Source organism: Euprymna scolopes, chromosome 44, assembly GCF_053919585.1.
Source record: "Euprymna scolopes isolate OS-2025 chromosome 44, ASM5391958v1, whole genome shotgun sequence".
Classification (NCBI taxonomy): Eukaryota; Metazoa; Mollusca; class Cephalopoda; order Sepiida; family Sepiolidae; genus Euprymna; species Euprymna scolopes.
The window spans coordinates 21,776,454-21,803,732 of NC_136525.1; the positions used below are offsets into that span (position 1 = coordinate 21,776,454).

The window sequence follows — 27,279 nt, forward strand, 5'->3', positions numbered from 1 at the left end:
GAATTAAAAATAAAACTTGGAATTCTCATCCTTGATTTCTTATTATAATTGCTCCACTAGTCCGTGTAAAGCTTCTATCTTGATAGGTTTTTCTATGAACATTATATTTTTTTTTATCGCTATCAATTTTTTTATATTACTAATATATATATACTTTTAGGATTAGAAATTCCACAGAAACACTACCGTATTCCCTCACTTATTTCAATTATTATTTGTCGTTCCAAAATATGACAAGATTTATATCATTGATTTATTCAAACAATTTGAAAAATACAAAATAGTTCATGCAAAAAAATGAAATAACGATTATAATAAATAAAAAAATGTGCAATGGCCAGAGGAATAGTTGGCCGGAACGTCGTGAAACAATAACTATGAAGATGAGGATAACAGTCCGCAAATAAATAAATAAATAAAAGGAGTATAAATTGATTAACATTTCTACATGACCATGGCTGAGAGGAAAAGAACAAGAAAAAAACATTTCCATGGATTAAATAATGTTCCATTTTAAATTTCATACAGATTCCCCTAAGTTCGACAAAGACTCCTGTGTTTTCTACGATACACCTGAAGACGATTCGAGGTCACATGGCCATGGCTGAGAGGAAAAGAACAAGAAAAAAACATTTCCATGGATTAAATAGTGTTCCATTTTAAATTTCATACAGATTCCCCTAAGTTCGACAAAGACTCCTGTGTTTTCTATGATACACCTGAAGACGATTCGAGGTTACATTGACTGAAACATTCTAAGAATAACATCCAAGGTGTGAACAGTAGTCCGAAAAATCCAAATTATCAATCTTTATCTAAAAAACTGAAGCATAACTTTCCTTTGTCCTTACTTCCAAATTCCAAATTGTTGGTCTGCATGTTTAGAAAATCAACTTTTCCTTCATCTTCCAGCGTAATAATTTAGCATCGTTTATTTTGATATAAATACCAAACAAAAAGATAAAATATTTTAGATATAAAGTTGCAAAAACATTCCTCTCCCTCTCTCTCTCTATATATATAGTGCTTTAAAATAATACATGAAAAAAAAACAAAAAACCCTAGGGTCCCCTTTCACCAACAAACTCATCAGGCGTTAATCCTTGGTACGATACAGAAATACAAAACAATTAACTCCTGATGAGCGTTTTTTGTGTATTATTTTTAAAGCACTATATAAGTTTTTATACCATTAAAATGTTTATATATTACTTATTTATTTAAAAACTATACATTACATATTCCAGAGGTGTAACAGGGTTTCATTGTTGTGGGTAAACCATTACTGTTTAAAAAAGGCCCCTACAACATCCAATCATCAGTGCTTCATCGAATAAAGACAGGTCGAAGAATGGAACGAGTGAAGATCACCACTTTTATTGTTTAGTGATTTCCTTCTCTTGTCAATGAAACCATGGTACATGCTGGCAATATGTGATGCAGTTTTTAAATAAATAATCTTTTATTTAGCTCTTAAATTCTTACGAATGAGCACTTTATTAAATTCTTTTCAACATACACCATTGCACTATATCTATATATATATATATATATATATGATTGTTGAGCTGGATTAAATCCGACGATATGAAATAAAATGGAGGTGGAAGGACCTGGATACTCAACCTCTAATTTAAAAAAAAAAAAAAAAAAAAAAAAGATTCTTTCGTAATCTCGTGTCATTTTATTTATTTAATCTATCACCGCTATATTTCCAAACACAATTTTTAATCTCTACGATATTTTATCTTTTAGACGTAATCCACTACACTAGTTTACTCTAATTAGTTCTTCTCTCATAAAATGTATATACATGTATATATGACATCTAATTTACATAAGGAAAACACGCTGCTCTCCCCCATCATTATATAAAGCCCCAATCCTCCGACTCTCTCGTCAATGACCATCCCTCTTGAAGAAGCCCGCATAAATCGGGCGAAACGTTGAGTATCCAGGTCCTTCCACCTCCATTTTATTTCATATATATATATATATATACACACATTGATGCCTGCGAGTATCAGCTTTTTAGCTGGTTCAGAGTTTTTGATTTGCACTTTTATACAGTACTTGATGCTTTCTCGGACAGAACTTTATAGTACATAATACGAATGCATACTAAAAAAGTATGGAGTCAATTTAGGGTGATACCATGGGCATGGCATATTAAAAAAATATGCTCTGCCCATGATCTCACCCTAAATTGACTCCAAATTTATGTATTAAGTGATCGGAAAATTGAAAAACAATGTGGAAACATGGATATGGCATATATATATAAAAAAAAAAAATCATTCTTTTAAATACTATATATATATATATACTAGACCCACCGGGTATAAACGTTTTGTCTAGCATATATATATACATATACACAGTCACAGTCACTGTTCACAAAGACGATCCCGATCCACAGAACTAAATGTGTCAAGGGTCGTCTATGGATGCCGTTCCTATTAACAATGCCTCCCCACAGGACAGAGTTAGACACCAGAGTTGTTTCTTTAACATGGAGAAAAGGAACAAAAATAAAAATTGCCTCGGTCGCAAAGGATTTTTTCCTCCACTGATGAGAACAAGAAATTGAATTGTAACATCTGAAGAACAGATACTACACTTTGAGGTATTTATATGCTCCCCAACTGAGCAAATTAGGCACAAGGCCGATTTTTAATGTGAGGAGTGAAGGGGAAATGGGGAGCTGGATAGTGACAATTGGTATGAAGGGTTGCCCCTACATTGACCAAGGTCTTATCTGTGGGGTCGCCCCCACATAGGGTCTTTGCTTGCAGTATCTGCCGGAACAGATGCTACACTTTGATCTTGGCCCGAAAGCCAATGCCGTTATCATTTTTGTGACATTATTCACTAATGACGTCATAAAGGATCTTCTTAATGTTTTCCACCTACGCTTTTAATGGATGCTGTCATGAAACGATGTTATCACTTCTTCCTGATGCAGCTTCCACCTGTTGTAAAAGATGACGTCATTTCTTTGAGAAATTATCCAATGTCAACAGGAACAAACAAACAAACACAAGATCCACAAAATTTTAGGAGCAGAATATAAAATAAAATATGCAAAAATACTTTATAAGCCAAATTACAATGCAATATTATGAAAATAAACAAATATTTATTTGTTTAAAATTAATATTTCGGCGATATAAGCCATCCTCAGAATTTTATACAGGAAAAAAAAAAAAAAAAAATTGTATAAAATTCTGATGATGGCATATGGCATATTTTAAACAAATAAATATTTGTTTATTTTCATAATATTGCACTGTAATTTGGCTTATAAGCATATTTTATTTTAAAATTCAACCAACGTTTCCATCACAGAAAACACAACTCTGACACATATATATATATATATATATATATATATATATCTTTGGTTTAGTTTGCTAGAAAGAAATCCAACAGAGTGCTCAATTATTTAATCAGAGTATAATACTTAGTTATTTCCCAATTATCAGGTCAAATCAACATGATACGATCGGTTTCAAGCCAGATGTGGTCTTAATGTTTCACAGAGTTTGCTTATAATAATAAACACGTCATTATTAGCTATCTTCGGTTATGTATAATATCGAAGGAAGTCATTTATGTTGATTTGAGCTGATCTTTTATAACACCATTAAAAATTATATCTACATTTATTTCTGAATCGATAATTATTATATGGGTTATTCAGACTACTATTTTTATCTTGACAACGCTGTCTTACGTTTTGGTGCTAAAATCTTCAACCTTCTTTATGCATAATTTGTTGAATGCAGGAATCTGTACCAAATTTCGAACGGAAATAAAGATTTTATTTGAAACTGTACAGATTTCCAAGTTCAACAAAATACATTTGAAGAAGGTTGGAGGTTACATTGGCTGAAACGTTGTGAGAATAACATTCAATAACAGTAGTCTGAATAAGCCAAATAATATATATATATATATATATATATATTGGCAGCAAGTCATTATTCAAGCATGTCTTATTGAACACGACCGAGTTATTCTTTTTTCCAATTTTTCTGGATATCTTTTCGATTCGCCGACCGGTCTTTTTTATTTCAGTCGGCATGTGGTACAAAAAAAAAAACGCTTGGCGAATTGAAAAGATTTCCAGAAAAATCGGAGAAAAAGAATAACTCTGCCGAGTTCAATCAGACGTGTTTGAATATATATATTACTTCTGACAAAAGTAAACATTTTTATCAAGCAAATTGGTTTTCGTTTGCAATATAACAGCCATTTCATCCTTGTTGCTATACAATCAAAACAAAGACAATTTTACAAAGTTTGGATTTTGTAGACGTAATGAATCTTCCAAAATACAGACCAACAACAACTTGCATTTTATATATATATATATATATATATATATATATATATATATATATATTATATATATGTGTGTGTGTGTATATGTAGATAGATAGATAGATACGTGGGTCACTCCAAAAATAAAGCCTCCTATTTTTTTAACTCCAAAAGTTTAAGAACTAGGAAAACGGGAGTGGTGCTATTAACACGAATGACCTTTTGTGCTCCAGAATTTATTTTCTACATAGTCACCACCATTCTCAATGCACTTTTGTCAGGAATTCAATGATGCATCTCTGCTTCTGATGCACGCCCATAACAGGAGCTGCTTTCTTAGAGCCTCACACCGTCGATATCTGCAACAGAGAGATGAAACTTTCAGGTCATGAATACATAAGTTCAGTAATCATAACAATGCAATTTGCAATCCCCTCTGATTCATTCGGGCGGAATAAAAAACTAGGAAGCATTATTGAACACTCCTTGTGTGTGTGTGTGTGTGTGTGTGTGTATATATATATTATTGATAATGTAGGGCAGTGACCTCATTTTGACCGTGTTATAGCCGCTTACCTCTATGACTGAGTGATTTAATATGCTTCCTGATTATCAGATGGGCCCCTCCGAGGCCTTTATATATCTCAGTATAATATATTAAAACATTATCCAGTATTTCAAAAGTGCTCAATACAGAGTCGAGCTTTATAATTACAGAATTTTGTGTGGCTACACAAATAACATTGATGCTGCCACTTAAAACTATGTTCACAATTATATATACGTGTATACAAAGGTACATATTAAAACAGAAATAAAATATAAAGTTATAAACGCTTCAAAGAAATTCATATTGTTTGTGTTAAATTTAGCAAATTGCTTGCATGTAATCATAAAGTGCTCAATACCATGAATGGTAGAGCAGATACGATTAAAAAAAGAAAATGTTAGAGTATTACTTTGCAGAAGCAATACAACATAAAAAATCAACATCCCGAAAACGGCCATTCAGATATGTTTTCCAAAACCATGCTTATTCAAGAAAGGAGACTTTGTATATAGAAAAGGCTCAGTATCTTTAGACAGAGTATAATAAATGATAATCAATTACATTATATATATATATATATATATATATATATATATATATATATATATATTGATGTATAAATTTTAAGTTGCAAAGGCATAAAAAAGAATATATATATTTTAATTCTTTAAATTCAAACAGAAAGTGGATTAAAAGCTCAATAGTATATATAGTACTAGAGCTCCAAATATAATAAGGTAATAATTTCCGAGTTCCATGTTTAAAACATTTTTTACTAGCAGAGCTACCCGATGTTTCCCAGGACCATTAATAAACACAATAGAAGATGTTAAATAGTGTGTATAATATTTGCGCCTCCAAAGCAAATACTAAAATGGATGCCCCTCCCCCTTCCAACCTCTAGAAGAGAATTTTCTGTTTTTTGATGTAATCTCACTTTTTGATTATGACCAGCTTTATGCAGGACATTGAGCACTATGGATTATAGCTCCTGGACAACACCAAAAAAAGAACAGAGACGGTTTTTTTTATCCTAGACAACACTATGTTTAAACACATATGAAATGAAGGAGGCCTCCAGACCACTACTAAAACCAACCTCAATCCATTGAAGAGAAAATTTATGTTTAAATTTTAATCTCAAAAAATGTTAAATATATGATAACATTAATTATTTTCCATTTATGCACAAAAAATGAATAAATTTTTCTAAATTATAGACATTGTACATCCAGGACAATACCGATTAAGAAAATATTAACTCTGCAAGGTTTCAATTTGTATTTTTCGAGTTTGAGCAAGACATACAAACAAATTCATGCGCACAGACGTTTGCCCTTTATATAATCGACTAGCGAGGTGAAGGGCTTGCATTGTCCGGTCTTAAAGTATGGTTAAAAAAAAACAAAAAACTGGACTTGGGTGCCATCTTATTGTGTTATTAAAAGAAAAAAAATGCCACGTGGTGGAGGTGCATAAGAAAGTTGAGAAGAGAGAGAAAAAAGAATAAAAAAAATGCTTACGTAGATGTTATGACGCTGCAAATTTAGCTTTTTAAAATGAATCGACACTCACGCATGCACAATTAACAAACAGCATCGAAAACCTGACCCCCCCCCTTCAAACAAAACGACATCTTGACATGAAATAATTGACAATTTTTCCTAAGTTTTTGATATTATGCGTCTGACAATTTTTCCTAAGTTTTTGATATTATGCGTCTGACAATTTTTCCTAAGTTTTTGATATTATGTGTCTGAGAGATCGCTCTAACATACCAGGTTTGTGCCTGTTTGATGCAGATGACAAGTTTTTAGCAGACATGCAAACATACACATAAACACGCAGATAGCCGAGATTTATGTAAAAGTTTATATTTTTCTTCATGCGATTGCTTCCACCGTATCAAACATTTATGTTGCCACCATATGTAAAATTTCAAATATAACCTTTTTATGAAATTGAAATACTATAGCCCTTTATCTTCACTTATTTTGGATTTCTTTAATTCTTTAATAAAAAAAAAAAACTACAAACAAACAAAACAAGTCAACGTATGTTTTCAGCCATCATTCAATTTTAATAAAATTTTAATAGAATTGTTGTTTTAAACAACTCGGAAATTATTACCTCATATGTGTGTTTGTATGTACGAGAAAAGATAATACACAAAAAATATAACACTTTAAAGGCAATAAAAAAGCTTGCTCAAGATATTCATACAATTGAGTTATAAGATGCTCTCTGTCAGCGCTTGGTGTGCGTGTGCGTGTGTGTGCGTGTGTGTGTGTGTAATATATGAACTGGCATGTTCCAAGCGGCAAGAAGCTGAGTGAGTCTTTCAATCAAATCTGCCTTTGTAAGGAAGAAGGGGGTAATAACCAAGCTAGAGTTTGGTCACCAAAACGGGATCTTGAATCTGCATGGAATTCAGAGGTCCACACCTGTTGATTGCGTCTGGGCCTTGAGACTTCATAGGACCCCTGGCCAGAGAGAAATCCGGCCCTCTGTAGTTTTGACGATTCGCTCCTTTTACACCAAGATACGATGGTCTGAAAAAAAAAAAAAAAAAAGCATAAAAATTCAAGTATATATGTGTAAGGGAGGTGGTGTTTGATCGACACTGCTGAAGAACCATGATAAAATATACTGTCTTGTTCTAAAATTTCCAGAACAGTTTTTCATAGTGTTATTAAAATAATATAAGAACTAGTGTGAATTCTTAGAAGCAAACTAATTCAATGATTCAAGAGATTTACAAGCAAAATAATTTATAAGCGAAGGATTTGAAATTAATTTTTACTTATATATGTATATATAAATGTTTAAAAACTTCCAAGACTATATATATATATATATATATATATATATATATATATACTAGCATGGGTACCCGGCGTTGCCCAGGTGTTTGGAGGTGTATGTTGAGTAAAAAAAAAAAATAAATAAATAAATAAAAAAAAAAGTGGTAATAGGAAGGCAGGCTCGAACCAAGGAGGAAAAGAATGGGGAAAAAACCTGACGTCTTTGCTGTTATGACCACCGTCAAATCAGAAGTGACGTAGGTTTTAATTAAGGCTAGACAATCGAAAGGAGAGGATGACTTTTGAAAATATCGGCGAAAAATGAGCCCCCCCCCCCTGTAGAAAAGTGCCCAGTTGAAGGTGAAGATATTAATCTTTTTAGTCAATTTTTCAATATTTGTCGTCTGAAAGATCGAACTTCAAAACGATACTGATCTTGTAAAAATCCGTCGCCGTGTTAAAAGTTTTAGACAGACATGCAAACATACATACATTTATATATTAGTAACCACAATTCTCAACCCAAACTGATTAAAAAGCTTGCCCTATCTCTGAATACCCTTTTTGTAAAATTTCAAATGTTTAGACCAGAAATTGCCTGAATAATTTGGTAGAGCCCCCCCCCCACATACACAATCTATCTATATATTTATAAAAGTGAACGTGTCTGTGTGTGTGTGTCTGTCTGTGTGTCTGTGTACATTTCCCTAAGCAATAACTCTTAATTTTCAGTCTACAGACTCGAAATTTGATATATAGGGTACTGAGATTCGGGAAAATCTACGTGATCGGTTTTCGACCAGATATTTGGATGTTAAGGGGTCAAAGTTAAACAATTTGACCTTTGAGAACTCTACCAAACTCCTCCGACAATTTTGGGTCTAAACACTTGAAATTTTAGATATAGGTTCCTTGGATATGGATCTAACTTAACTCAATTTGAGCCCAAAACAATAAATTTTAAGGGGTCATAATAAGGGTCAAAGTTAAAAAAATTGACCGTTTTTTTTTTTTTTTTTTTTTTTTTTCAGCATACACCTCCAAACACCCGGGCAACGCCGGGCACCCATGCTAGTAAAAAATATAAACGAGGAAGTATTGGATAATGCCGAAACCATTGGGTTTTCATTTTCTGTACTACTTCTGTAAAGGAAAAAATAGTTCTAGACTGTGGTAACTGTGCTCCAAAAAATTGTGATATGCATCAGGAAGATTTGGGTTCTAGAAAATTTAACAATGGAAAAAAGAGCAATTAAAGCAAGGTGGGAAAATTGTGCAATCTATCTATATATCTATAAAAGTGAACGTGGCTGTGTGTGTGTTTGTGTACATTTCCCTACACAATAACTCTGTCAATTTTCAGTCTACAGACTCGAAATTTGATATACAGGGTAGTGAAATTGGGAAAATCTTTGTAATCGGTTTTAGGACAGAAATTAGACTGTTTAAGGGGTCAAAGTGCAGTGATTTGACCTTTGAAAACTCTACCAAACTCCTCTGCCAATTTTGGGAATAAACAATTGAAATTTCAGATATAGTAAGGGGTCATAATAGGGGTCAAAGTTAAAAAAATTTGACCTCTGCGGTCTCTACCAAATTACTCAGACAATTTCTGGTCTACTCATTTGAAATTTTACATAAAGGGTATTCAGAGATAGGGCAGCTTTTTAATTGGTTTGGGTTGAAAATTTGAGATATCAATATATAAATGTATGTATGTATGCATGTTTTGCATGTCTGCCTAAAACTTTCGACAGAGATGACAAATTTTCACAAGATCAGTATCGTTTTGAAGCTCGGCCCATCAGATGACAAATACCGAAAAATTGGCTAAAAACATTAATTTCTTCTGGGCACTTTTCTACAGGGAGGGATCGCTTTTTTCACCGATATTTTCAAAAGTCATTCCCTCTTTTCGATTTTCTAGCCTTAATTTAAATCTACATCACTTCTGGTTTGGCGGTGGTCATAACAGCAAAGACGTCAGGTTTTTTTCCCGTTCTTTTCCTCCTTTGTTGTACGGGTTGGAGTCTTCCTTCCTACTACCACTATTTTTTTTTTTTTGCTCAACACACACCTCCAAACACCTATACATACATACATTTATATATTGGTAACTCAAATTTTCAATGCAAACTGATGAAAAAGCTTGCCCTATCTCTGAATACCCTTTATGTAAAATTTCAAATGTTTAGACCAGAAATTGTCTGAGTAATTTGGTAGAGACCGAAGCGGTCAAATTTTTTAAACTTTGATCCCTATTAGGCCCCCTTAACATTTATTGTTTTGGGCTCAAATTAAGTTATTAAGTTGGATCCATGTCCAAGGAACCTATATATAAAATTCCAAGTATTTAGACCCAAAATTGGTGGAGGAGTTCTCAAAGGTCAAATCGTTGAGCTTTGACCCCTTAACAGCCAAATTTCTGTCCGAAAACCGATTACAAAGATTTTCCCAGATCTCAATACCCTGTGTATCAAATTTCGAGTCTGTAGACTGAAAATTGACAGAGTTATTGTGTAGGGAAATGTACACACACACACACACACACACACACACACACACTTTCACAGATATCTAGATATATGGAGGGAGTGAGACAAATATTAAAATATTTTTTATCTTTAATGATTTAATACTTTAATCTTTTATCATATGTGTGTGTATGTATAATTAGTGTTCTCCGTGATGTAAGCATTATTTAAATATTAAAATGAAATACGTATATTATACGTTTATAATCCAAAATACAACGCAAAGATTTTGTAAAATAAACAAACATTTATCTGTTTAAAATCAATATTCCGACACGACACGCCTTAATCAGAATATGCTATTTTTTTTTTCCGTGCCATAATGTTAAAATGGAAAGAATTTAGTGATAAAAATAAACGCTTATATCACGAAAAACATAACCTAACTATTGCATATCATGTGTTCTCTCCTGGACATAAAAAAAAAAAAATATCACCATTGATTTTTACTACTGATTTATTTTCATTTTAACATCATAGCACAGAAAAGGAACAAAATGTTTTAAGGAAGATGTATCGTGTTGAAATATTGATTTTAAACAAATAAATATTTAGTTTACAAAATGTTTGCATTATAATTTGGCTTATAAACATAACATGCGCATTTCATTATAAAAATAAGTATTTTAAAAGATTTACTTTTGTTTTAAAGCAAATAAAATCGATTTTTTAAAGTATTCATTCTAAGAACGCGGTTATCGGCACTTCTGCATGACAGTGCCATGAGGCGACTGAGACGAGTTATTGATACCTGTTCTTTGAATGAGAAATGCCCTCTACCGGCTGTTCTGTGAACCTCAAATATAAACAAATGTCTCCGAGAACGCAAAAATATAGGAAAAGCGAAACATTTGTATAAAAAATATAATTTTAATGTTTTAATATTATTTCTTTTAAATGATTAATTTATGAGTGAAAATAAAATGTTAAAAACATGAAACATAGATTGTTTTTAGAATTATTTGTTTTTGTTTTTTTTCCTGTAAATTTTACAAAGTAAGGTATAAAAATTTAATACCTTACTTTGTAAAATGTATAAAAGTACACTTTGAAGATAAATAAATTTCAAATTGAATCTTGTACCTTTATTTTTAAAGCCTATAGTAAAAACATTTTGTTTAACAATTTTCATGCCTTGGATGAAATGCTTTTCTTACTTGTATCGTATCTTTTTAAGATTATATTTTATTTAATTTATTAATTTGGATTAAAAAAAAAAGATGAATGTGATTTTGTATGTATTTATAAAAACTCTCTTACTCTCTATTTCAGATTGTATTTCTCCTCACACCACAACGCATTTTTGCAACCCCCTCTTTGTATTATTACAGGTCTGAATATTCTCTCTTTTAGTTTGTAATTCTCCTCACACCACAACTCTTTTTTGCAACCCCCTCTTTGTCCTACATGTCTGAATAATGTGAAAATCTGAATTTCTTTAAAAACTTTAAAATAACTTTTTTAGATTAAATTTTTTAAAACTTCTTTCAGAATAGAAAATCTTTACAATTTAATAGGGAACATATTTCATATAGGTTTCATTAAAAATATTTAGGGTAATCGTGAAGAAAGAGAGAGCCTGTTTCCTCCGTTTGACTATAGGTGGCGTTAATGTCTGTCCACCCAGTTACGGAAGCACAAAATGTATATAATGGCACCGTTGAAATAAAAATAAATGTTTAATTTTAAACATGTTTTTTTTGTTTGTTTGTTTTTTGCACACATATTTAAGTTTGTTTTTGTTTTGTTTTTTCAAACATATTTACGTTTGTTTTTTTTTTGTTGTTGTTTTTGCAAACATATTTAAGTGTTATTTTTCCAAACATTTACGTTTTGTTGCTAGTTTATTTTCAAACATTTACGTTTTTTTTGTTTTTAGTTTTTTTTTGTTGTTTTTTGCAGGCATAAACTAAATATTTTTGAAATATTTTTCTTTTAGAAAAGTTTGCTTATGCACTTATTGAACCGCGCTATTTTTAAAAAATTTTTTTATAGTAGTTTCAAGTAATATTCAGGTTTTACAATATCCCTTTTCAAATATATATATAAATACTCGCGGAAAAAGTAAAATAAGTCCAGAAAAATTAAGAAAAAAGAGGGGGGGGGTCCATAAAAAAAAAAGATAAAAGAAAAAACGTTGACTTTTTTTATTATAAGAACGTAAAAAATACTCGCGGAAAAACGGTTGTACCCATAAATATGTTTAAAAGAAAAATATAGCAAAAACATTTAATTTATGCTTGCAAAAAAAAAAAAAATTTAAATTAAAACAAAAATAACGTAAATGTTTGAAAATAAACCAGCAACAAAACGTAAATGTTTGGAAAAATAAAACTTAAATATGTTTGCGAAAACAAAACAAAATAAAACTTAAATATGTTTGCAAAAAAAAAAACAAAAAAAAAAACATGTTTAAAATTAAAATATAATAAAAACATTTATTTTTATTTCAATGGTGCCATTATATACATTTTGTGCTTCCGTAACTGGGTGGACAGACATTAACGCCACCTATAGGCAAACGCAGGAAACAGGCTCTCTCTTTCTTCATGATTACCAATATTTAGTAGATAACGAGAAAAAAGAGATGAAAATTTCAAAAGGAGTGTATAACTGGTTTTGCTCAATAGTAGTCCTCGCTAGCGAAAGACTTTGTTATTGTTATTCTACTATTATTATTATTTAAAACATTTTGTGTCCTGCGCTTTCGCGCAAGGACTAATATTTTTTTACACAAAGATAGTTTATTTGTCTGTTTTTTTCACAGTAAGATTGTATAAACATATATTAAAATATAATTTTTGGTTTGTCAATGTAGCAAAATTTAATTTTAATAGAGAAGTTTTTATTTATTTATTTATAGAAATGTTTGAAAATATTGTTTTTTTTTCAATGAGTGATACGATTTATCGACCCCTGTTCGACTGACACATGCCCTCTATCAGTTGTTCTTGAAACTAAAATCCACACATTCGCCTCATGGCACTGTCATACAGAAGTGCCTGGCTATCTTTTCTAATTATAATATTAATAAATAGGTGGTAGATTAAAATACAATGACAAGTCCATTATAATGCATGTTGGTATCTTTATATTCCAGCCATTTTCATATTCTGTCAAAGTTTGAAAAAAAAATCAATTACTTTGTTACTGTTCGAAATTTGAAAGGTAATCGGAAGTGTTTAAACTATTAAATCAAAAAGTAACCGCTGAACCGTGCTGAAATTATAACATTATTTAGAAACCCATTCTTAATATCGGGGAGGGTGGCGTTTTATAACTATTCTGTACTTTCACTTAACAATAAACAAAAGTTTAAATTATAAGAAACCTTCTTTTTAAAATCTTGAAAACTTAACTACACTTCAATTGTAATCTTGGTACCCATGATATTGCTTAAACTATTAGTATTAACTAACACTTCTTTTTTTTTCAAATAAATTGTAACACTTTTTATCTTAATTTTTCTGATTTGTAATGAATAATCATTTGGAGCATTAAGAAATATAATTTTAAACAAAATATAAAGGCGGGAGAGCCTGAGTTTCACTTGGAATTGTCAGCAGTTATTTTATTATTTTAATTTAATTGACAGTAATGTTTTTACTCGTACCACACGTATATATACATAGCTTAAATATAATATTGTATCAATTTTCAGCATTATTTTCCTTGTGTAAAATTTGACAAAATGTTAAATTTAGAAGTATAACAGCAATTGAAAAAGGCTACTTCTATAGAATTTGAACTGGACTGGTTTTTATTTATTCTTTTTTATCCTAACTGAAGTTTAACTTTAATTCGAAAAAAAAAAAGTTGATCTGGTTAGGTTCAAATTCTGTAGAAGCACCCCCCTTCCTTTTTATTTTGTTGAAAATTATATTTTTAATGCTCGAAAAGAATATTCGGTATAAATCCAAAAACGTAAGATAAGAAATGTTACAATTTTTTTGAAAAAAAGAAAAATAAAGTTTTCATTTTCTTTGAAACAATAGTAAATATTTGAAAATATTTATTTTTAAATATAATGGGAACGGAAACCAACGTTTGTTAAGGGTTTTTGTACTTTCATTTGTTCTGTTTTCATCAATAGATTTTTATTGCCCCCCCTCCGAAAAAACAAAACAAAAAAAAAAAAAACAAAAAGAAAAACGGTAATCATGCTGAATTTGGACCGTGTTGAAATTATAACATTATTTAGAAACCCATTCTTAATATCGGTGGCGTTTTATAACTATTCTGTGCTTTCACTTAACAATAAACAAAAGTTTAAATTACAAGAAACCTTTTCCAACACCAAAGCTATGGCTAAAGATATATTACCTGAAAGTACTCCATTCAAACTCCTTGGCTTAATGTACATCGAAAGTATTGCCAAGGTTGCTGCGAAAAAGGTGGGCTCTCTCTACCGTGCTAGAAAGCTACTGACCCCCGAAAGTATCCTGTACCTCTATAAGGCCACCATTCATCCATGTATGGAGCATTGTTGTCACACTTGGGCTGGTGCATCTGCTACTAGTCTCTCACTCCTAGACAAGGTTCAAAAGAGAGTCGCCAACCTAATAGGTCCTGAACTGTCATCCAAGCTTCAACCTCTGTCCCATCGACGAAATGTTGCATCCTTCTACCTGTTTTACAAATATTTTAATGGCGGATGTTCCTACGGACTACAAGCCTTTGTACTCCCTCGACGTAAATACCCCTAATAAACACAACAAGCAGCAAAATCTCACCCCTACACAGCCGAGATCCCTAGATGTAAGAAAGCCTTCTATTCTAATAGTTTCTTCCCCAGAACTGCTAGACTTTGGAATTCCCTTCTGGGTTCCTGCTTCCTTAACTGTATTGACACGCAGAAGTCCAAGTGTAACAGACATCTTGTTGCTCAATTCCCTACACAGTATCCCTGCAACTTATGTCCCCGTCGGTAGCCCCCTCCATCAAAGTGGCACTGTGCCTTGTTTGGGGTGAAAATTGAATACAAAAAAAGATATAAAAATTGAATGTAATGTGAAAATCTTATGTAAGAAAATAGCACGGTGCATATTCAAAGCATGTTTAAAAAATAGAAAACAATTAAATTCAGATTTAAATCTCTCAGTTATCTATAATTAAATGTGGAAACTTGTTTACGGTCTATTTTATGCTTATTAGCAAAGAAATTTCATAACTTATATCTAACTAGCATGGGTGTCCGGAGTTGCCCCGGTATTTGGAGATGTATGTTGAGCCCCTCCCCCCCAAAAAAAGCAGTCAATTTTTTAAATTTTGACCCCTATTATGACCCCTTAAAATTTATTGTTTTGGGCTCAAATAGAGTTATTAAGTTAGGTCCAAGGAACCTATATCTATAATTTCAAGTGTTTAGACCGAAAATTGTCGGAGGAGTTTAGTAGAGTTCTCAAAGGTCAAATCGTTGAACTTTGACCCCTTAATCACCAAATTTCTGGCCGAAAACCGATCACATAGATTTTACCAAATCTCAGTACCCTGTATATCAAATTTCGAGTCTGTAGACTTAAAATTGACAGAGTTATTGCGTAGGGAAATGTACACAGGCAGACACAAAGACACTTTCACAGATATATAGATTGTGTTCGCAAGTAAATATCACGGTATGTATAAGTAACTTACATTGTTTTCATGTTATTGGTAAGCAAGCCATTCATATTAGTGTTCGTTTTTATGATCTCCTATTCCAAAGAGTAATTACATACAAGTATTGTGAACTGATAGTTTTGGTCTATTCTGTTGTTCCATTAAACCAATAAGAATAAGGGAGAGGTTGTAAAATTAATTTGTTAGCATAATATAGTAATTAATTAATTCTATTAATTCTAACTAATTCTACATATTAATTAATTAATATGTAGAAAGTCAAGTAATAAATCGACTACAGACTATCTATGAAGAAGTTAACTTATAAATAAAAGTAAGCAGTGATTTTGTGTTATGTGAGAAGACTCAATTGCATCAGGATAATAACCTTTGCTACTCTCTCTGTTGGATTACATATTTGAGAGAGTATATCCACTATGATTAAAATAATTATTAAATAATATAAATCTCACCTGTCTGTTTAAATGTCTGTCTGTCTGTATTTATGTTTGAATGTATGTCTACCTGAAACTTTTGACAGAAGTGACGGATTTCACAAGAGCAGTATCATTTTGAAGCTTGACCCTTTGGACGACAAATATTGAAAAATTGGAGAAAAATATTAATTCCTTCACCTTCAACTGGGGACTTTTCTACAGGGACGGGGTCGCTTTTTTTCGCCGATATTTTCAAAAAGTCATTGCCTCTTTTCGATTGTCTAGCCTTAATTTAAACCTACGTCACTTCCGGTTGGTGATCGGTGCAGCAACAAACATGTCACGTTTTTTTTCTCCTTTGTAGTACAGGTTCGAGTCTGTCTGCCTACTACCACTTTTTTTTTGTTTTGCTCAACACACACCTCCAAACACCCGGGCAGCGCCGGGCACCCAGGCTAGTTATTAGATAAAGACAAAATGTATGTATTATTAGCTAGGAACACACTTTAAATAATAACTGTAAGTGATGATCATAAAAGTTGTTCATAGGAAATATTTTATTTTCTTCCTATAATGTCAAAATTTACACAAAAAAATTGTCTCTATTTTATTAATATAGAGAAGAGAAAATAAAACTACTTGATTTATGTGATTTTTGGAATATGTTATTTTCGCTCTATCACAGGTATGTACATCATAAAAATATTTTGGTTCTTGTTCAGATTTCATCCTGTATAAAAACATTAGAAAAAAAAAAAATCAGTATGGCATATGTACCTGTGATGAAATAAAAATATCATATTCAAAAATTTGATCAAGTAGTTTAATTTTTTATGCATAACAGAAGGATGGCTATCTTGTCTGCCATTTTGAAAACAATCCAAACAAAGAAAAAAAACAACAAAAAACAGAGGAGATAACATAATAATTCAAACTTATGAGATTTATGTTGTAATGCCTACAAATTCCCATTAATCTCCTCAAAATGATTTTCTTTATAAAAATAAAATTACTTGATCAATTTATACGATTTTTAGAATGTGATATTTTCGTTTTGCCACAAATACATATATCATAAAAGTTTTCCTTTATTTTGTTGTTTTTTAGGGAGGGAAGGATTTCTGAACTATCGCCATATTTTTCTTTTTACTTGACACATACCAACATATAAAATAAATGTTAAAGCGATGATGATGATAAAATCGAAATACTGTCGAAACATCGGTTCTTGTTCAAAATTCCCCCTATATTAAAAAAAACAAAAATAAAGAAAAATTTGTATGTACTCATGATGAAATAAAAATATCATATTCCAAAAAACACGTAAATTGATCAAGTAGTTTTATTATAAAAAAAAACGAAATTTTCTTAGTATCCGAGGAGTGAGTGACTGTCACCATTTTGAAAAAAAATTCCAGAAAAAAGGGAGATAACTTGACACTAATTCACACTTACAAGATTTATGTTGTAATACCTACAAATTCCTACTAATCGCTTAAAAATGGTTTTCTTTATAAAAATAAAACTACTTGATGAATTGACATGATTTTAGGGATATGATATTTCCATTTCATCACTGGTATGTACTTCATGCAACTTTTGTTTTTATTTTTGTTTTAATATAAAGGAAATTCTGGACAAGAAATGAAACATCTTGTAATCTTAATTTTTCTATATGAATAATAAAGAAATTGAACAAAATTCATGGGGAAATAACTCTGTTTACATTATATCACAAGAGAGTTAATAAAAATATAAATGTTTTTTATTTTTTTATTTTGTAAAGAAACAAAAAGAAAAAAAAGTTAGATAACAGGAATTATCTCCCTTGTGTCATAATGCAAACATAATCATTGCGGTTACAGAAATCTACTCACAAGAGGTTCTTGTCATCGGGTCCCTGACGCAGCGATGCATCTGGCCCCCTGGCTTTGAGCCGATAGGGAGACATGTACACCTGCTTCTCGGATGTCACCACTGTTTCGGAATGACTGCACAAAGAGAAAGAAAACACAGAAAATATAATTTTGAGTAGAAAATAGTAATACTTATTTTAACAAGTCGATTTGAAAAGTATGTTTTTACGTCGGACTATTGTTTGAATAAACATTGATCATCTATATATATAAATCCCAAATGTCTGTGAGTTTGTATGTTTGTATGTAACGCTAAAACTTTTGAAAGACACAACCAGACTTGATAAATTTGGTATCATATCGAAGCCCCGTGTCCCGGATGACAAATATCGAAATTTCACATCAAACGGACGAGGAGAAAGGGGTAAACGTATCAGTTATCTCCAAGGGGGTCCCAAAAAAAACTGTCATTGTAATGCTTTTTATTACGTAATTCTTGAATGATCCAATGTAATTAATACGTAAAAAAAAAAAGCTTAGTCATGTCACGTGACGTGACGTCAACGTCCACTAATGGCGAACAATTGTTAATAAAAAGTTCTTTCTCCGATAGTTTTGCATTTTTCTCTTCGTCTCAGTTATATCGTTTTTAAAACTTTATGCCAATGATTCCATCGTGATTACCTGGTTAAAAATATTATTTATACAAGAGTTTTAACGAAAAATGTCAGGAAAAAATGTACGAGAATAAAAAAATTCACCTTTCAAAATATTAGACGATAATAAAAAATATCGTAATATTTATGTAATGTAAAATACTTAGCCATTTTGTATATTACCACGTGACCTCATACCTCTTAAGCTGGAAGGGGGGGAGGAGTAAAACCAACACCGTCTCTCTCTCTCACTCTCTCTCTCTCTCTCACTTTCTCTATCACCCTCTTTCTATTTTTCTATTCGTTTAAAAACGCTTAGTCATGTCACGTGACGTGACGTCAACGTCCACTAGTGGCGAATCTAATTGCTAACTTCAATATGCACCGGTTTTGTGCTGCTTCGAAAAGGAACAAAATTCAATATACACCGCTTTCTCTTCCCTCCCTCCCTCTCTCTCTCTTTCTCTCTCTCTCTCTCTCTCTCTCTCTCTCTCTCTCTCACACACAGTTTGTCACGTACGTATTTATTATACTTTTATCTCAGTAATTTTTAGTATATTTAATAGCATTTTCGGTCGACCTAGACGAGAGTGCCAAAATGGCCGACCAGCACCGAGATATGACATGTATTTAATTTAAGCCGTCGTTTCGTATCTTACAACATCGTATCTTACAACATATACAACAAATACTTTATTGTAACTTTTTCTTTAATAATCTATATTTAATAAATATTTATATAAAATTATCAGAATTGAAAAAAAAAGCCAAGCTGGCAACCCTGATAGGCACATGAATGTACCTTGGCAACACGGCTCTAGCTGAAATAACAACGGCTGGCATTTTTCGAATACATCGGTAAACACTGTATGTTTTTCGAGCTGATTAAACATGTTACATTGATTAAAAACACAAAAAATATATCCAGTTGGATAGAAAAGTAGCTTATCTTGCCTTTGATAAAATTTATTTGTTATATATTTGTCTTTTGACAACTTTTTTGAATCTATGTGTACAATAATACAAACCCAAATATTCTTTTTTTTAAAACAGTAATGAATTTTCCGAACTCAATATTATACAATTTTTTAAATTTTAAAATCTATTAAAATTTTTCTATTGATTCAATTTTTACGATATTTTCAGGGTCAATGTGAAATTTTATGTTCTTTCCAATAAATCGAAAATAATATTTTAGACTACCGTTTTTTTTTTTAATTCACGACCCCCCCCCCCCATGTACATTTTTCGAATACATCGCTAAACACTGTATGTTTTTCGAGCTGAATAAATATGTTACATTGAATAAAAACACAAAAAATATATCCAGTTGGATAGAAAAGTAGCTTATCTTGCCTTTGATAACATTTATTTGTTATATATTTGTCTTTTGACCGTCCACTAATGGCGAGTCTTTTTTTTTTTTTTAAATAAAACTAATTTTAAAATTTCGATGTTAGAAAAACAGTCCATGTAAATATAAAAATTCTATTTTTTGTTTGATAAAAATAATAAACAGTTAATAAATACAACAAAAAAGTCCATTAAGTTCAACAAACTAAACTCTTTTATTTATAAAAAAAACTCTTCGACAGTTTAAATGCTTTCAAAATCCTATGTAAGTATATCGTTTATACTGTACACAGATTCGAAAAAGTTGTCATCAAACAAATATATGACAGAGTTGAATAAATATGTTACATTGATTAAAAACACTTCTTATTAGCATTTTCTTTTTATATGACAACGTTAATGTTCATGAATCTCTCTTTTAATCACTTTTATCGACTATCATCCAAATAACCGGGGTCTAAAATTTGGGAAATTATTTTTCTATTCATTTAAAGAATATGCTATTAAAAAAGAAAAAGTCGATAAAAGTTATACATAAACAGTAAAAAAATAGAAGATATTATTATTAAATAACAATAATTATTAAAAATATTTGTTATATCTTTGTCTTTTGACAACTTTTTTGAATCTATGTGTACAATAATACAAACCCAAATATTCTTTTTTTTAAAACAGTAATGAATTTTCCGAACTCAATATTATACAATTTTTTAAATTTTAAAATCTATTAAAATTTTTCTATTGATTCAATTTTTACGATATTTTCAGGGTCAATGTGAAATTTTATGTTCTTTCCAATAAATCGAAAATAATATTTTAGACTACCGTTTTTTTTTTAATTCACGAACCCCCCCCCATGTACATTTTTCGAATACATCGCTAAACACTGTATGTTTTTCGAGCTGAATAAATATGTTACATTGAATAAAAACACAAAAAATATATCCAGTTGGATAGAAAAGTAGCTTATCTTGCCTTTGATAACATTTATTTGTTATATATTAAAAATTCTATTTTTTGTTTGATAAAAATAATAAACAGTTAATAAATACAACAAAAAAGTCCATTAAGTTCAACAAACTAAACTCTTTTATTTATAATAAAACTCTTCGACAGTTTAAATGCTTTCAAAATCCTATGTAAGTATATCGTTTATACTGTACACAGATTCGAAAAAGTTGTCATCAAACAAATATATGACAGAGTTGAATAAATATGTTACATTGATTAAAAACACTTCTTATTAGCATTTTCTTTTTATATGACAACGTTAATGTTCATGAATCTCTCTTTTAATCACTTTTATCGACTATCATCCAAATAACCGGGGTCTAAAATTTGGGAAATTATTTTTCTATTCATTTAAAGAATATGCTATTAAAAAAGAAAAAGTCGATAAAAGTTATACATAAACAGTAAAAAAATAGAAGATATTATTATTAAATAACAATAATTATTAAAAATAAATATTAACATTTACAATAATAAAATGAGTTAATATTAAAAATAATTATTAAAATAAAAATGAGTTTATTATTAAAAATACATATTAATATTCAAATAAAATTGTTTTTATTATTAAAAATAAATATTAATATTTAAAGTAGAATAAAATGTGTTTATTATTACATACAAAAAAAAAAAAATATGGGGACAGGGAAGCCTTCCCGGGCCCCCTTTCTGGGAGGAGAAGTTCCCTGGCTCCTACCTTTTTGGGAGTGCTCAGCCCGTCCTCCAGTCAACCACAATATTTGAAGAATAAAGATATTTTTGTTTTTGTGTTTTAGGTGGTGAAGGTGATCTGGGGAGTGTTTTTTTTTTCACAAAAAAGGTACTTTTTACGAATGGGTATCCAAGAAAATTACAGTATTTTGTCAGAAATTAAGGTTTTCATTGACCACTCTCAATACTATCAGAAATGAACAAAGTTAATTAAACAGTCTACACAATATAAACTAACTGTTTTGTTGGCTTTTTATTCTAACTCCAAACTAACCCATAACTACATTTTTCATTTATTTTGCAAATTTGATTTCCTTTAGTTTATATTGTGTAGCTGAATCAGAAATTGATTTATCTTTTGTCATCTGTAGTTAACATGCTATCAGCGCAATTACTACAGCGTAATCACACATGATCTACCAAAATAAAAACACTTCAGATAAAGTCTTAAATAGAATTCAGTTCCTTACATGACATCTGATGAAGTCAGTACAAACGTTACAAACTAATACTTGAAAAACAATTTGACATTTACTGTACTACAATATCACATTTGTATAGAAGTAGAAATCTGGATACCTATTCTGATACCTAATAAAAGAAAGGACACTCTTTGGGGCGGATTTTGATGATAACAAGTCACTAATTAGAAATTATAATAAACATTGAAATAATTTACTTGGTAATCACCCAATTTCTGCCACAAAGTTTCAATTGGCAAAACTCATAAGCATAAAATATATATTTTCTAATTTCATCTTTTTTTTTTTACATAATCTGGTTTGATGTTTTCCTAAATATTCAAATCACTATATTTTGCTGCTTAATATTAAATACAGCAAATGAGTTATTTTTATGCATCAAACAATTACATTTTCTCATTCATCCAAACTAATCACTGAACATCAATTTCATATTTTCTTCACTAAAATATTACTGTGCTTGATGTCATCAAGTAGAGCGGATCATTTTTTTTTACATTTCTTTACACATTTTTTACAAATGTTTTTGATAGTCCATACAAGGTTATAAGTGTTCAACATTTTTTTTCATTTGAATATATTTTGTCTAAGATTCTTAGCCTATGTCATTGCATACCAATTTGTTTCTTGAAAGTTAAGTTCACTGTAAAAACATCTGATACACCAAAATCCCTGATACCTGTTTCTTATAAGCGCCAAATAACTATCACTATTTCGATTTGTGTTTCATGAGAACAATTCAATATTGATACATTATAAGAAACATTTCCAGTGCTTTTCTCTTTTTAGCAATAGTTGGTTGATAATTAGAGGACACAACTAACCCTATGCTATGCTTTACTTTGTTTTGTATATATATTTTGTATTGTGTGAAATTAACAAAGATTCATATGCAGGAATCTGTTGATACATTCCAAGAATCCCAATGCGACCAACAAACTTGAAAGACTACAATTTCTTTTTACTATGACCAATAAGAAAGCTCAAGGACTAAGTTGTTGGACTCATCCTGATCACCATTTTAAATTATTGTTAACAGTAAGTTTAACATTTTAAGTACAGAATAATATTCCTTTTGATATTTATAAATTACTATTTTCTGTGACAGATGTTACTTTTTCAATATTGATTGTACCCTCTTTTGTGTTTTTAAATTTTGCATACAATAATATTAAGCACACCATACCAAGACCACTATTTCAGCTATAAACTATAAACTGCCTACCAAGACCAATGTTTTCAAGTGACAATGAAGAGTATTCATGTTATGTTTCACATTTTTATGTTTTGAAATATTCTGCTGCTTATTATCAAATTCAGCAGATGTTTACTTTGTTTTGTGTATATACTTTATATTAGGTAGAATAAACAAAACTTAATTTCGCTACCATCATTATTTGTAGTGACATGCACTGTTAACATAAATAAAATCAATGGTGACAATCCCTGATACCTGTTTCGTATAAGCACCAAATAACAATGATAATGTGTTATTGTTGATACATTATAATAAACATTTCCATTGACTGGTCGTTTGCTTAGCTTAGGTTTACATCATTTTTTCACAATGTTTCTCTACTTGCTTTTAGCATGAGAGCAGATCATATTCTGCACATGTTTCATGCATATCACAAAAACTTATAATATTTGATCAACATTTGACTAACAATTTTACAAAAAAGACCTACCACCTTAAGGGGGGTTAAGGTAAGGCTCCCCACATAACCATAAAAGAAAGCCGCCCCCCCCCATACAGTGGGAAAGAGCTCCCTTCCCATTCTGGGGCAGAGAAGGGGCAAGGAAAACTCTTAAACATAAATGGTCAACGGAGGGTATACACCCTGGGAAACTAAAAGTCTATATGGAATCTGCATAAATTAAAATATCCTGTTTAAGCGTATTGTATGACAGGGAGGGAAGGTCAACAGGGGGAAGAAAAATGGTCTACGCAGAGCATACCGCCTGACAAGCTAAAATCGCCTTTTTATATACGGCAGACAATCAGACTCTGATTGCCTGGACGGCGGGCTGAGCAATGAATGTGGAAGCCGGGGAACTTCTCTCAGAAGGAGGATGGGAGGCCCAGGGAGCCTTCGCTCTCCTCCTAAGAGAGGGATATCCTCTTACTCCCTTTGGAAAGAGATCAACCTTACACAAAACAAAAAATATGGGAAGAGAAGCCTTCCCGGGCCCCCCTCCCCCTTCTGGGAGGAGAAGTTCCCTGGCTCCAACCTTTTTTTTGGGGGGGGGGGCTAAGCCTGTCCTCCAGGCAACCAAATGAAAAAGAAATTTACCCATCCCACCTTTGTAGGAAGTGTGCTCAGCCCACCTTCTGAGCCACTGTGAAAGTTTCCTTCCACCAAAAGGGAAGGGAACGAGGAAGGAAAAGTCTCTGAGAATCTTCATGCAACTTCTTTGACAAAGAAACTGTTTTCACTTGATTCCACACAAAATTTTTATTGCTTTTTCATCTATTGTCTTATATTAGGATTTCTTTATGCATGTTATTTTATTTAAGAGTACTAAATAGCTTTTCAGTTTCTTGAGACTCTTACAACTGTCTGGATTCTGCAGCAACGTTGTGGAGTGATATGTAAAACATAAATTGGTACTTTATAACAATAGGTATGTAGAATTCTAACTCGCCAGTGTTGATCGTTTCAATTATTTACAAATTCACCAGGTCCTGGATATGACCATAAACTGTATCCAAACATGGGGCTTTGTGAAGTGTGAAGCCACCATTTAATTGCTATTGCTACCAGGTCCACTCTGATCTGGAGTAGTAGTACCTGTTAGGGTCCCAATTATGAGTTAAATAGAAACCAACATTAAATAAACAAATATATTCTAGGAAAAAAAAAATGTCACTAGATTGGGCATGAAATAACCTGATATAGTGTTGATATGTCATAAAACAAAATGAACCAACAAATTCACCAATCGACACAATATCAACAAATGTATCTTTCTTTTCCTTATTCTGTGCTTATTTCTTGGTAATAAGCTTATCATTAACTAACCCTGACATTTCTTTTACTTTGTTTTGTGTATATATTTTATTTTGTGTAGAATAACCAAAAAGACATTTAGCTACATTTGCAGCGAAATGTTAGCATACATAAAATCACTGGTGACAACCCATGATGTTGTTTCTTATGAACACGAAATAACCAACACGCTTTCCATTGGTTTTTCATGATAACAATTTAATATTGATAAATTATAATAAACATGTCCATTACTTTTCTTTTTTTATCAATAAATATACTTGGTTGATAATTAGAGAACACAATGTTTATTGTAATAAAACTTGTGATCTATAACATCGAATTGTATAAATTAAAGTTTCCTTTCTCAATTGAAACAAACAACATACCCCACACTATGTTCCTAAAAATGAGGATTTTACTATTGCGTTTACATAATTTTTTAGCTATGTTTCTCTTACTTTCAGCATGAGATCATTTTCTACACGTGTTTCATGCATACCACACAAACATTTTACCTCTGACATTTTTAATTTTTTTCCAATTTCCTTTCACCATGAACATTATCATTAGTACAGTTTTCATTTAAAATGAAGCTGTACATGGTTACTATTACTTGGAAAGCAGATCTAAAAAAAAAAAATATCTGTTTTCACTTTGAAAATTTACGATTTATAGATCTCGGATTTGGCCCTTCTTCACCTTTTATCTTACATTTGTAAATATTGTATATATAAACTTTTTTCTTATTTCTCCAATGTTATTTCATTCATGCAATTTCATAATCCACCAACATTGTATAAGATTCAATTCCATTTGACACTTGAAAACAACTTTTTATATAGTAAACAGCATTTATTTCTTTTCAGACATATTCTTATTTTATTTTATTTCCAGTACTATGTTTTATTTCATTTTGTGGACACTCATTTAACTCTCTGGGATGCTGCAGGGAACATGTAGAGTGATATATCAAACAAGAAGTGGTACTTTATGACAATAGGTATCTAGGATTTACACATACCAGTGTTGATAGTTTGAAATATTTACAGACTAACATTTTACACAATATAAACACATGTACCTTTTTTTTCTTTTCCTTTGCTTATTTCTCGAACCTAAACTTATCATTAACTAACCCGTAACTTTGTTTACTTTGTTTTGCGTATATATTTTATATTGGGTAGAATTAACAAAACTTAATTTCGCTACCATCATTATTTTTAGTGACATGCACTGTTAACATCAATAAATTCACTTGTGACAATACTTGATACCTGTTTCGTATAAGCACCAAATAACTATCACTATTTCGATTTGCTTTTTCATGATAATATGTTCATCTTGATACATTATAATAAACATTTCCATTCACTGGTCGTTTGCTTAGCTTAGCTTTACATCATTTTTTCACAATGTTTCTCTACTTGCTTTCAGCATGAGAGCAGATCATATTCTAAACGTTTCATGCATATCACACAAACTTATAATATTTGATCAACATTTGACTAACAATTTTTTGCCAATTTCCTTCAACATTCTCATTACCATTACTACAGTTTACATTTTGTCGTTAAAATGAAGCTGTACATGTTTCCTATTACTTGGAAACCAGATTTGTAAAAATCCCATTTTTTTTTCACTCTGAGAATTTTCATTATATTTCTTTGACAAACGATTTATTTTCAATGAACTTCAGCACATGATTGTTACTGCTTTTTCCCCTTTTGTCTTATATTTGTTTTTCTTCATGCTAAATATTTTATATATCAATTTTATTTCTTTAATTCTTAGTCCACCAATATAGTATAAGTTTCAATTGCATTGAACGCAATGTTTTAGATAGTAAACATCAGCATATTTCACTTTTCAAGCACTTTTTCATTTTATTTCAAATACTATGTTTTATTTCATTTTGTTGACTCTCATTTACCCCTCTAGGGTGCTACAAGGAACATGTAGATTGATATA

The 27,279-nt window shown here is 31.0% G+C and overlaps 1 protein-coding gene across 4 annotated transcripts in view; it reads right to left on the minus strand.

Moving 5' to 3' along the window:
* Positions 1-6,580: 6,580 nt before the first annotated feature.
* Positions 6,581-27,279, minus strand: part of LOC145268734 (uncharacterized) — a 365,002-nt gene continuing 344,303 nt past the window's right edge. For all 4 annotated transcript variants that reach the window (XM_080124311.1, XM_080124309.1, XM_080124310.1 and 1 more), the window contains 2 exons: positions 18,127-18,240; positions 6,581-7,428 (listed from right to left, as the gene is read on the minus strand). In XM_080124311.1, the coding sequence (XP_079980437.1) occupies positions 7,263-7,428; positions 18,127-18,240 (280 nt within the window). In that variant the 3' untranslated portion in view covers positions 6,581-7,262. The remainder of the gene's footprint in view (positions 7,429-18,126; positions 18,241-27,279) is intronic.